The sequence below is a fragment of the Hylobates moloch genome, unplaced genomic scaffold (genome assembly GCF_009828535.3).
Source record: "Hylobates moloch isolate HMO894 unplaced genomic scaffold, HMol_V3 SCAFFOLD_1, whole genome shotgun sequence".
NCBI classification, from domain to species: domain Eukaryota; kingdom Metazoa; phylum Chordata; class Mammalia; order Primates; family Hylobatidae; genus Hylobates; species Hylobates moloch.
In genome coordinates this window covers 99,890,371-99,900,046 of record NW_026652276.1, presented here as the reverse complement: position 1 = coordinate 99,900,046, position 9,676 = coordinate 99,890,371, and the positions used below count along the sequence as shown (strand labels likewise).

General features: G+C 61.0%; 4 protein-coding genes across 6 annotated transcripts in view; 2 read left to right on the top strand and 2 right to left on the bottom strand.

Annotated features, from left to right (window-relative positions):
* The first annotated feature begins 6 nt into the window (after positions 1 to 6).
* On the top strand, positions 7 to 650 carry LOC116810959 (collagen alpha-1(I) chain). The gene has a single exon (XM_032756096.2). It carries the CDS (start codon positions 7 to 9, stop codon positions 511 to 513), a length of 507 nt encoding a protein of 168 aa, XP_032611987.1. The 3' UTR covers positions 514 to 650.
* A 17-nt stretch (positions 651 to 667) lies between these two features.
* SAP25 (Sin3A associated protein 25) lies at positions 668 to 2,339 on the top strand. 2 transcript variants are annotated; one of them, XM_032756095.2, is made up of 6 exons: positions 668 to 971; positions 1,189 to 1,271; positions 1,356 to 1,462; positions 1,555 to 1,708; positions 1,816 to 1,913; positions 1,996 to 2,339. In XM_032756095.2, the coding sequence occupies exons 1-6, from the start codon at positions 826 to 828 to the stop codon at positions 2,278 to 2,280; spliced, it is 873 nt and encodes a 290-aa protein (XP_032611986.1). In that variant the 5' UTR covers positions 668 to 825; the 3' UTR covers positions 2,281 to 2,339. The 2 variants fall into 2 exon arrangements, with proteins under 2 accessions (XP_032611986.1, XP_032611985.1); XM_032756094.2 differs by having other exon boundaries at positions 1,168 to 1,271.
* A 1,482-nt stretch (positions 2,340 to 3,821) lies between these two features.
* Positions 3,822 to 5,344, bottom strand: LOC116810335 (uncharacterized). The gene is made up of 3 exons (XM_032754619.2): positions 5,291 to 5,344; positions 4,941 to 5,022; positions 3,822 to 4,822 (listed from the first exon to the last, which is right to left on the bottom strand). The coding sequence occupies exons 1-3, from the start codon at positions 5,342 to 5,344 to the stop codon at positions 4,197 to 4,199; spliced, it is 762 nt and encodes a 253-aa protein (XP_032610510.1). The 3' UTR covers positions 3,822 to 4,196.
* AGFG2 (ArfGAP with FG repeats 2) overlaps positions 4,763 to 9,676 on the bottom strand; it is a 30,988-nt gene continuing 26,074 nt past the window's right edge. The window contains exon 13 of one of the 2 annotated variants that reach the window (XM_032756084.2): positions 4,763 to 9,645. In XM_032756084.2, the coding sequence (XP_032611975.1) occupies positions 9,586 to 9,645 (60 nt within the window). In that variant the 3' untranslated portion in view covers positions 4,763 to 9,585. The remainder of the gene's footprint in view (positions 9,646 to 9,676) is intronic. The other variant, XM_032756085.2, reaches the window with a different exon arrangement.

The following is a 9,676-nucleotide window of genomic DNA, read 5'->3' as shown; positions in this document are numbered from 1 at the left end:
CCTGAGATGCCAGCCTCTCATGCGCCCGGAGCCTCCGCCAACCCCCCGTGTTATCTCCCTTCTGTTATCGCTGACAGCTTTCTTGCGTCTCATTTGTTGCCGAGCCCCGAGCACACGGTGATGCTCGGGTCTGCCCCCGACCCCCTGCCACAGGCCGGAAGCCGCGGGGGGCACCGTGGGGAAGCTAACCCGGCCCCTTCCCCCAGGAGTCACTGTGCCAGCCCCATCACATCCTGGAAGAGGAGGGGGCCCCGGGAAGGGGCCTCCCCTACATCGCTGCTGTCGTCCACGCCCTGCTGGACCGGCCTTAGGGGTGAAGGTGGGGGCACAGGGCCCACCCCGCCCGGGACCCCGGGAGCAGAAGACGCGCCTGGGCTCCGCGCTCTGAGACAAGCACTTGGTGAGGGTGGCCTGGGCCTGGGCCCACTTGGCCTACGGGCCTGGCTGCCTCCGGGGCCGAGGGTCTGGGTGGAAGGACCGCGGGTGTCGCAGGTGTCGTGTCAGCCGCAATAAACAGAAGCCAGAAGCCCTCTGGGTGGCCCTCAGGTGTACCTGTGTCTGAGAGCACGCGCGTCGCGGGATTGTTGGGGGGGCTCTGTTTCCGGAATTCACCGCCCAGTCGCCAGGGGGCGCCCGCGGGAGCCCGGGGGGGGGGGTGGCACGCGCCACGTGGCCGGGAGACGCACAGGGCGCCGGCGTCGCCGCGAGGCCTCTGGGCTGGGTTCGCCAGGAGGGTAGGTTCGCGCCGCGCCGCGGAGGGAGGCTGAGCGGGCCGGGCCGGGCGGCAGGGACACGGCGGTACGGTCCTGCGCTCGGGAACGCGGAATGTTGCCCTGGTCGCCGCCGCGGTGGGGCACGGGCCCGGAGGAGGCTCCCGAGGGACCAGGCCTTGTGGCGGGCAAGGACCAGGGCGAGCCCTGGAGCTCCGGAGCGGACACCCCCAGGGAGCTGGGGACACCCCCATGGGACAGGTGAGGTGCTCGGACGGAGCCGTGGGGGGACAGCGATTGGGGGCCTCCATGCCTTCACCACGCGCTCTACGGAGGCTTCTCCATTGTCCCTGCTGGAGATTGGGTCCCTCGGCCTCCCTTGCACCAGGCACCCTTGGGCTCCAGGGGATGGTGCGTGGGGGCGGTGTGGCTGCAGCCTCAGTCCCTGCCCCTCCAGCCCACAGCCCCCATCCCATAGCCCTTCCTGGACCCGGAGAGAACAGCTGCTGCTGCCCCGCCACCCGCCAGGCCCGGCCACTGAGCAGCCCCCAGGAGCCCCAGGTAGGACGGGCCCTGCTGCCTCTACTACCCCCAAGAGCCTCTCACTGACTGTGAGCCTGTTATAATCCGCAAGTGTCCCCCCAGATCCCCGTTCCCCCCAGGTGGCCTGGGAGGTGGCCCCCTCGAGGATGACTCCATTAGCACCCTGGGACCCCAAGTACGAAGCCAAAGCAGGACCTCGGCCGGTGTGGGTGAGTTGGGGGCAAACCTGTGGGGCTGGCTGGGGCGATCATGGAGCTGTGCGGTGGCCTGAGGCTCCAGTGCTCTGTCCTCCTCACCCTAGGGGGCCAATTGGAGCTCAGGAGTCTCATTCTCAGGCCGGACACTGTGTCACCCCTCGTTCTGGCCCCTGTACGAGGCAGCCTCGGGCAGGGGTCTCAGGCCCGTGGCCCCTGCCACAGGGCATTGGAATGGACAGCAGGCACCCCCGGATGCAGGTACTTCCCTTGGTCCCCCGGGGGCGCAAGGCTGCCCCAACTTCTCCGGGAACCAGTGCCTGGGGTGGGAGCCCGCAGCCCACCACCCTAGTGGTGTTTCCTCCTAGGGTTCCCGGTGATGTGCTGTGAAGACGTCTTCCTCTCGGATCCTCTGCTGCCCCAGGGGCAGCGTGTCCCCCTGTACCTGTCCAAGGCCCCCCAGCAGGTGAGAGCTCTTTCCCCTCCCTGTTCTTACCCCAGCCTCCAGGCTTGCCTGGCAGGAAACACGTTCCATTCTCTCTCCTTAGATGATGGGCTCCCTGAAATTGCTGCCGCCGCCCCCCATCATGTCTGCCAAGGTGCTCCCTGGCCTGTCACCCTCCCGGGGCCCCTCCACTGCCTGGCTCAGCGGGCCGGAGCTGATCGCTCTCAGTGGCCTGCTGCAGATGAGCCAGGGGGAGCCTAGGCCCAGCTCCTCCGCGGCTGGCCCCCCAGACCCTACCTCTGACCCACCCAGCCCCTGTGGTAGCCCCAGCAGTTCTCAGGGTGCTGACCTTTCTCTCCCACAGACCCCAGACACCCATTGTCCATAGCCTTCTCGGGGCAGAGTGAGCTGGTTGTGTTGACAATAAAACAGTGTTGGTTTGCAAAACAGGCTCTGTGTGGCTGAGAGCAGAGTAAGTCATAGAGGCAGGAATGGGGTCTCTTTCTGTCCCACTGCAGATCACCCCTTGCTGTGTTAGGCAGAATGCGAGGGTATCCATGACCTAAGACATTTCTGGGCTGACTGGGCAGAGCCCCTTTAATGAGTGGGTGGGTGGTCTGCATGGCAGTGCAGGGCTGAATGTATAGGAAGCAGGCGGAGGAGTAAGGGGCACCTCACTTTTAGCGGGCACTAGCGGTAATATCTCTGGTGCTCCCACACCTCTTGTGCTGGGGCTCCAGGAGTTAAGTTCTGGGTTGGGTGGGGTAGTTGGCTCAGAAGAGACACAACGCACTGCAGGTGTGTGGGGGAGGGTGCCGGTCCATGTGAATGTCACCACTGGCAGAAAGGTGGCCCTGCCACAGCCGACCTGAGACTCTAGCGATTCTTGCACGAACTCTGTAGAGAAACAGAGGATCAGGGCTTCAGCTGAGAAAGCCCAGAAATGTGTAGTCTCAGTGGTTTGGGCGGGGATGGGTTCTAGAATTTTCTCCCATAAAATAGCCCAACTTCTTGGAGAACCTTCTACTCAAGACTTAGGTGCCACAGCTAGAAGGGACAGAGGGGGCAGGACCCCAGCTTGTTGCCCTGCAGGTCACTTGTCCGAGGTGGCATCTGGGCCTTAAAGTCCCTCACACGGTGGGGAGTTAGGAGGCAGGGCAGGGGCATTCCAGTGCCGTTCCCTCCAGTCCCTCCCTCAACCACTCCCCCATCAGTCAGCAGGAGAGAGCTGCTTGGGTCTCAGGTCTCCTCACTGGCACCTCCCGGGAGCTCTAGAACTCCATGCCCGCATAGCTATGCGGGCGGAGCGTGCGGACCCTGGGGACGTCACCAAGTGCCCCCAGAGAAAGAACCAGGTCCAGATCAACATAGCTGAGGCAGCTTGTCAGGGGCTCTGGACTGGTGGTGCCTGTTCTGAGGCTCTCTGGGGCCGATAACTTGGTGCACACTTCACTCCCCAGCCAGCTCTGAGGGGGGCAGGAGCAGCGCTGAGTCCCTACCCGTCCCCAGCCAGCCCCCACATCGCGATGGGCACTCCTGGGCCTGTGTCCAGGCTCCTGAACCCGGACTTGTAGGAATGGGCTGGTAGTCACTCCCCACTCCCTTGGTTATGTAGCCCCCACCCCGCCCCTTGGGGTAGGAGGCTGCTGCCCCCAGCCTCGCCAAGGTCTTAAGGGCTGCTTGATCCATCCCCTCTCCCAGACACCCCCGACGGCTCAGGCCGCTTGACTGGGCTGCAGAAGCCGGGGTCTCAGGGATGGGGGACAGGGAGTCTGAAGGTGCTCATAGGAGGGTCCCTGAGCACCTGGGCCTCATTGTGCCTGGAGAACTCTTTTTTTTTTTTTTTTTTTTTTTTTGAGACAGAGTCTAGCTCTGTTACCTAAGAGTGCACTGGTTGATCTTGGCTCACTGCAACCTCCGCTTCCCCGGTTCAAGCGATTCTCCTGCCTCACTCTCCTGAGTAGCTGGGATTACAGGCATGTGCCGCCACGCCCGGCTAATTTTTGTATTTTTAGTAGAGATAGGATTTCACCATGTTGGCCAGGCTGGCCTCGAACTCCTGACCTCAGGCGATACGCCCGCGTTGGCCTCCCAAAGTAATGGGATTACAGGCGTCAGCTGCCGCGCCCGCCCGGCCTGTGCCCGGAGAACTCTAAACCTGCAAACCCTTTAATGTTTGAACTTTCGGCGACCTGGAGGAGGGGCGAGCCACGGAGAAACCACAGCCACAAGCCCCCGGGGCCCCCGGAAGCCTGGGGCTCGGGCCTCACCGGCGGCACCGCCCTCCCCGAGCAGGGCGTTGTATCACGCCTGCTGCTCCGCCTCGCCTGCCGCCGCCACGCGCAGGCTTCTGTCGCGGGTGTAGAGGACGATCAGGTGGTGCTGGCGCGCGTCTGCGCACTTGCTGGTGGTGCACGTGCCCGCCAGGCTCAGGCTGCGCTGGGGCTGCGCTCGGCCCGCGCGAAACTTCTGCTCGCTTTTGGAACACTCGGGACGCGGCGGGTCTGCGCGCAGGTGGCCGCAGAGCTGCACGTCGGCAGGGCAGGTCCAGGGCAGCGGCTGGCTGAGGGGCACGGCGGCCATTCCCAGCTCTCCCCGGGGCCGCCGCCTGCGGGCTTCATTCAGGGCCGAAGGCAATAAAGTGGCTGCAGGACAGGCAGAGACGGCTGGGTCTCCGGTCTTGAGCACGGGGAGAGGCCAGCAGGGGTGGGGGTGAGGTGGCGAACTCGGCGGGCCGGGAGCAGCGGCCGGGCAGGCTGCCACCCGTCTTGATGCCCAGCGTCTCTCCTGGGCTCCCGACTGGAAGTTTGGGGCAAGGGCTCTGCGCACAGCGAGTGTCTCGGTGACTGTTGCCCGTGGCCTGGGCTCCCCACTACCTCCCTCCCTCCCTCCGCCGACCGCTCCGGAACCCCCACCCCACGAGACTAATCCTCACGTCGCCCGGGAACTGGAGGTGGAGTAGGGAAATCCAAGAGAGGCGGCCTCGACCCCAAGACTGAGCCTTTATAGGGGCAGAGAGCGTGGGGGCGTCTCTAGCGGTCAGCTGACTGCGGTCCGGACACGTCGTCGGGGCAACCGAGAAAGCCTCGGTGTGAAGCCAGTGATCGGACTTGTGGCAGCGGTGGTGGCGCTGGCGATTAGAGGGCGTTGAACGGGGCCTCCATGCACCCTGCTGGCTCCTGCCACGCCCCCCTCGGCCTGTAGGTGTCCTTCCGGTGTGTACCCCCTTCCCATCCAGGAGTGGTTTTGTGTCCTTCCAAGTAACCAAAGGAGCCACCGCCACTGAGCACTGCGCTGGATTATTTCTGAGCTGGAGATTGTTTCTTGGGAGTTTGGGGTGATAGGAGGTGACTTGGGATAAGTAAGCTCAGGGGGTAGTCCCGGTGCACAGACCATACCCGCTGGAACCCAGTCAAGTGGCCACTGAAGGAGACCTCGGAGGAAGAGGCCATCTCTCAGGAAGACCCCCTCGGGCTGCCCCATTGCTCTGGGCCCCTCCTTGCCACCACTGCCCAAAAATGCCATCCCGGGACCACCTGAAGGCTCTGACCATGGACGTGTGGACTTCCTGGTGGAGGTACCCTTTGCTTCTTGAAAAAATTGCGATTGGGCTGGGGATTGGACATTTTTGCACTCAGTTCTGATCCAAGGACCACTGACCCCCTCAGGGGGATGGGGGTGAAGATGCATCAGACAAACCAGCAGGTGACACCTGGTGGGATCTTAGAGGACCCTGAGATATCACCCAAGGCAAGTAAGGTGCCTAAAGGGGAAAGCCAAGGGTCAGGGAGGAAAGGCCAACATGCAGCCCCCATAAAGATGGCGTTCAGGGAGGAGCTCCCTCAGGGAAGGAACAAGATACGACAAAGACAGAACAAGAGAACAGAAGCAAGGACCCAGACCTAGTCCAAGGGCCAGGGCAGCCTGAGCAGGGTGGACAGGGCTTCCCGCCACACTTCCTGCTTCCTGGGGAAGGGGCCCCGCGTGAGTGGGAATATGGGAGACAAGTGCCGTGTGCATGGAGCTGGGGTCCTCACACACCTATTCCAAGGTCACATTGAGAGGGAGATGCAGGGAACCAACAGCACCCAGCCAGCAGGCAGGTGGGACCCAGGGCCTGCTCCAGGTGACCTCTGGTAAGCCAAAGCCCCACTGGGGTGCAGGAGAGGCTCGAAGCACAGGTGGTGTGGTGTGGGGCGGGGCGGCGGGGGGGCCGTGGGGCGGGGCTCAGCAACTGCCCAGTGTTGGGTGTTGGCCACAGAGAGGCGATGGCTCCGTAAGTGGCCAACAAAACTGGACTGTGTTCAAGGCCATAGCCCCATGTGGCCAATGGCCTTGATACAGGCACCATGTGCAAAGGGGCAGGGACACAAAGGACATGTGCACACCCCTCCCCCTCCCAGTCCTGCTGCTGCCTCAAAGAGGCCACCAAAGGGCTCCTGTCCCTGCTGCATTCCGAGCCCAGGGGCCTTTTTTACTCCCTGAGACTTGAAGATACCTAAGGAAGATCTCTTTATACCTTCCCCTTCCCACTCCCCATCAACCAGGTCCCCCTGCAGCACCCTTCCTTGTGAAATCACAGCTGCTATGACAGTGACCAACTCCAAACCACCCTGTGTCACTGAACCTTGGGTGCTGGGTGATGCATGGGCAGGAAAGGCAGGAAGAGCAGGGATCTGAGGGCCTGGGGGCTGGGCAAGCCTCAGGGGTGGGGTGGGTGCTGATCAATGCCAGGTGATCGGACCCACTGAGTACCAGGACAAGCCTGGAGTCACACAACTGGCCTACATCAGTTGCCTTGGCAACACACTGCCCTTGGCCCTACCCCGAAAAGATTTATTTCAGCCAGTAGCCCTGGTAACTTGAGTGGCTCCCCAGGGACACGAAGTGGCAGAACCTCAGCTCTGCCTCTCCCGACCTGAGGGGTCCACTTTTCATCCCTGTCAGGGATGGTGCACTGCGTTCTCAGCCCCTATGGAGGAATGTTACAGGTTTGGGGGAATCCACGGGGAGGAGACTAGGCTGTTCCAGCGTGCCCCTCCTTCCTCAGCCCGAGGCCTTGCTCCTCTGTGGAAGGCAACACAGGGACAGAACCACACATTCAGCCCCTACCCTCAGCCCCACTCCCATCCCCTGGCCCGCAGGTCTGACCTGCAAGCTCCAATGTGGAGACACTTGGGGGCTGACTCCTGCTTCCTCACACATGGGGATGGCCCACAGGTGACCGACTGGCTGAATGCTGGGGCCATGCTAGAGGACTGCTGTTTGCAGAGCATGGTCCCCGCATTGGCCAGAAGTTCAGTGTGAGCCCAGGTGAGTCACTCTAGCCTCGTGGTGTGTGCGGTGGGTCTGAATCTGCAGCTACCAGGCAATGTTTTCTCCATTTCCTCTCAAGCCAGGCCTTTCTCCATTCTTTACTACTCTCCAGGAGAGGCGGCTTATTGGAGGGCTGGAGCCTGAGCTGCTGGGGCTGTCCCTGGCCAAGGAGGGCAGCTCCTAGTGTCAGCCTGTGCCCAGAGAACCCTGGGGCCCAAGGCTGACCTGGCATTAACTTCTTACTGCTCATCCAGCTCTCACCAGCCAGCAGGCTGGAGTCCTTGTGGGCTGGAGGGGAGTCTGCAGGGAGGACCTGGGCCTGGACCCAGATAGTGAGGAGATACCGGGAGACAGCACACGGTGACAGAAGCAGGGGAAAGCCCTTCGGTTTAGCCTCAGTTCCAAACCTCAGTGCTCCTGGCATTAAGGGAAGGGTGATGGAAGCTGAGGGGAAAGAACAGAAAGGCTCCTCCCCCTAATACACCATAACAGATTCCAGCTTCCCTCCCTCCAGCTCTAAACGGAAAGGAAAGAACTGGTAAGAGAATTAGGTAGAGGGACACAGAGATAATCTAGGGTGGCGAAGAGGGGAGAAAGAGAAGAGATGGAACATGCAAAGGCCAGGGAGCGAAGCGGGAGACCGCCCAGGAGACAGAAGGAGGGCAGAGGCTGGGAGAACAGAACAGAACAGACAGGATGGGTCCTGATTCTTGGAAAAGACAGGGAGGCCAATCCCAGACTTGCAGATAGCAGCAGCTAGAGGTTATTTCCAGAAAAATCTGCAAAGTAAATACACTGATCACCCAATTCCCATATCTCTTTGCTACTCTCTGTGGAAGATCCAGACAAACCCCAAGAATGAATGGCCACGGCAATGGTGGAAAGGGAGGGGCCTCACCTGGCCTTGGGCCAAACAGCAAGATGGCCTGTGCTCAGCCAGGTGAGGTGTTTGCCACCCACCCCCGACCAGGTCTGTCTTGTCACCACACAAATAGCCCAGACACCATGGCTGTTGCCACAACATCCCCAGGTGGAAAGGGCCTGGGGCAGAGAATGTTCCAGACCCAGGAGGGGTCTACTTCCAGCACATCAGCACCAACTTCCTTTGCCCACCCTGGCCCCAGTGGGCATTCCCCTCGCATCCAACAAACTCCGGTCCCTGGGAGTGGCAGCCCCTCTCCCACCACGCTTCTTCTCCTTGCTAATGCCGGACTCTTGTTCAGACAGGGATGGGCTCTGCCCTGTCTCTGGCCAATGGCAGCATTATCACTGGCCCAGGCAGTCCAGCCCAGCAGAGCCAGGTCAAGGATCAGTTATGTTGACTGACCTGCAACCCCTCAAAGTGGCCTGAAGCAAAACCACAAGCGCCGTTTTCTCTTTCGTTCAAATGCAGTTCTTTTCCAACATTGCCTGCAATGAGCTTTGGTGCAGAGATTTGGGGACAGGGAGGCACATGGAGGGAAAAAGAAAAAAAAAAAAAGACCAGGCAATTGCACAAAGCCTTTCCCTGGAAAACCCAGGCTCTGGGGATGGTGGGAGTCAGGACACATGGCTGCCCCCCTCCAGCCCTGGAGCTCCGGCTTTGATGGTCGAGGCACAGATGGGGATTCATCCCATTCCCCACATATGAGAGTGGTCTGGGAGCGGGAGATCGGCTGGGTGTGTGTATATATGCATGTATGTGCATATAGATAGATCTATTTATATATAATAGGCTATATTAGAAAATCCTCTCTATGTATAAATATAAAACACTGGTATCCAAACATGACACCAACAGCTAACTAAAGTGCTTGACAGGAGCCGGGCCCGGGTGAGCTCGATGGTAAACCGCTCATCCTGGGCGCTGGGGAAGCAAAACAATGGGGGACCCCTTCAGCAGGGGGTGCCGCAGGAGGAAAGTGTGTGCTGGCCAAGCTGGGCCACCAAGAGCACTTGGGCCACCTGGGCCTTCTGGGTCTCAGGACTGTCTGGTCACTGCCCCGTCAATACTGTGCCTCATCTTTCCCCTACCTTCCCCACTGTGCTCCCGTCCACGAGGAGTGCAGCGCTGGTGAGCTGGGCCCAGGGAAGAGCTGTTCCACAGGGAACTGATCCTTTGAAAAAAATCCCTCCCCCTCAACCATCACTCCTCCAGGTCAGGCCCCGCCCGCACTCCTCCTGGGCTTCCTGCCTGGGTGGGGGTGGGACGAGGGAGGGGAGCAGAGGCTTTGTGGAATCTGAGGGCAGCCACCTTTCACCTGTAGGCCCCAAGCAAAGCATTAGCACCTCCACCATCCCCAAGGCCCATAGAAATGCCCACAGGCAAGTGGTCACCAGAGCTCTAGGGAGCAGAGGGCCCCAGAAGGCAGGGAAGAGGCCCCCCAAAAACACAGTGCTACAAGAAGGGGTTGGTGGTTGGAGGCTTGGAGGTGAATGGGCTTGATGAGGGTCCAGTCTGGAAAGAAAGAACAATACATTTTCCGGTT

Coding starts and splice junctions, on each gene's coding strand:
- LOC116810959 (XM_032756096.2), top strand. CDS start 7: ATGCCAGCCTCTCATGCGCCCGGAGCCTCCGCCAACCCCCCGTGTTAT.
- SAP25 (XM_032756094.2), top strand. CDS start 826: ATGTTGCCCTGGTCGCCGCCGCGGTGGGGCACGGGCCCGGAGGAGGCT. Junction 1,463..1,554: donor CAGGACCTCGGCCGGTGTGG/GTGAGTTGGGGG, acceptor TCCTCACCCTAG/GGGGCCAATTGGAGCTCAGG. Junction 1,914..1,995: donor TGTCCAAGGCCCCCCAGCAG/GTGAGAGCTCTT, acceptor CTCTCTCCTTAG/ATGATGGGCTCCCTGAAATT.
- LOC116810335 (XM_032754619.2), bottom strand. CDS start 5,344: ATGGCCTCTTCCTCCGAGGTCTCCTTCAGTGGCCACTTGACTGGGTTC. Junction 5,023..5,290: donor ACTTGACTGGGTTCCAGCGG/GTATGGTCTGTG, acceptor TCTAATCGCCAG/CGCCACCACCGCTGCCACAA. Junction 4,823..4,940: donor GACGACGTGTCCGGACCGCA/GTCAGCTGACCG, acceptor GGGCGACGTGAG/GATTAGTCTCGTGGGGTGGG.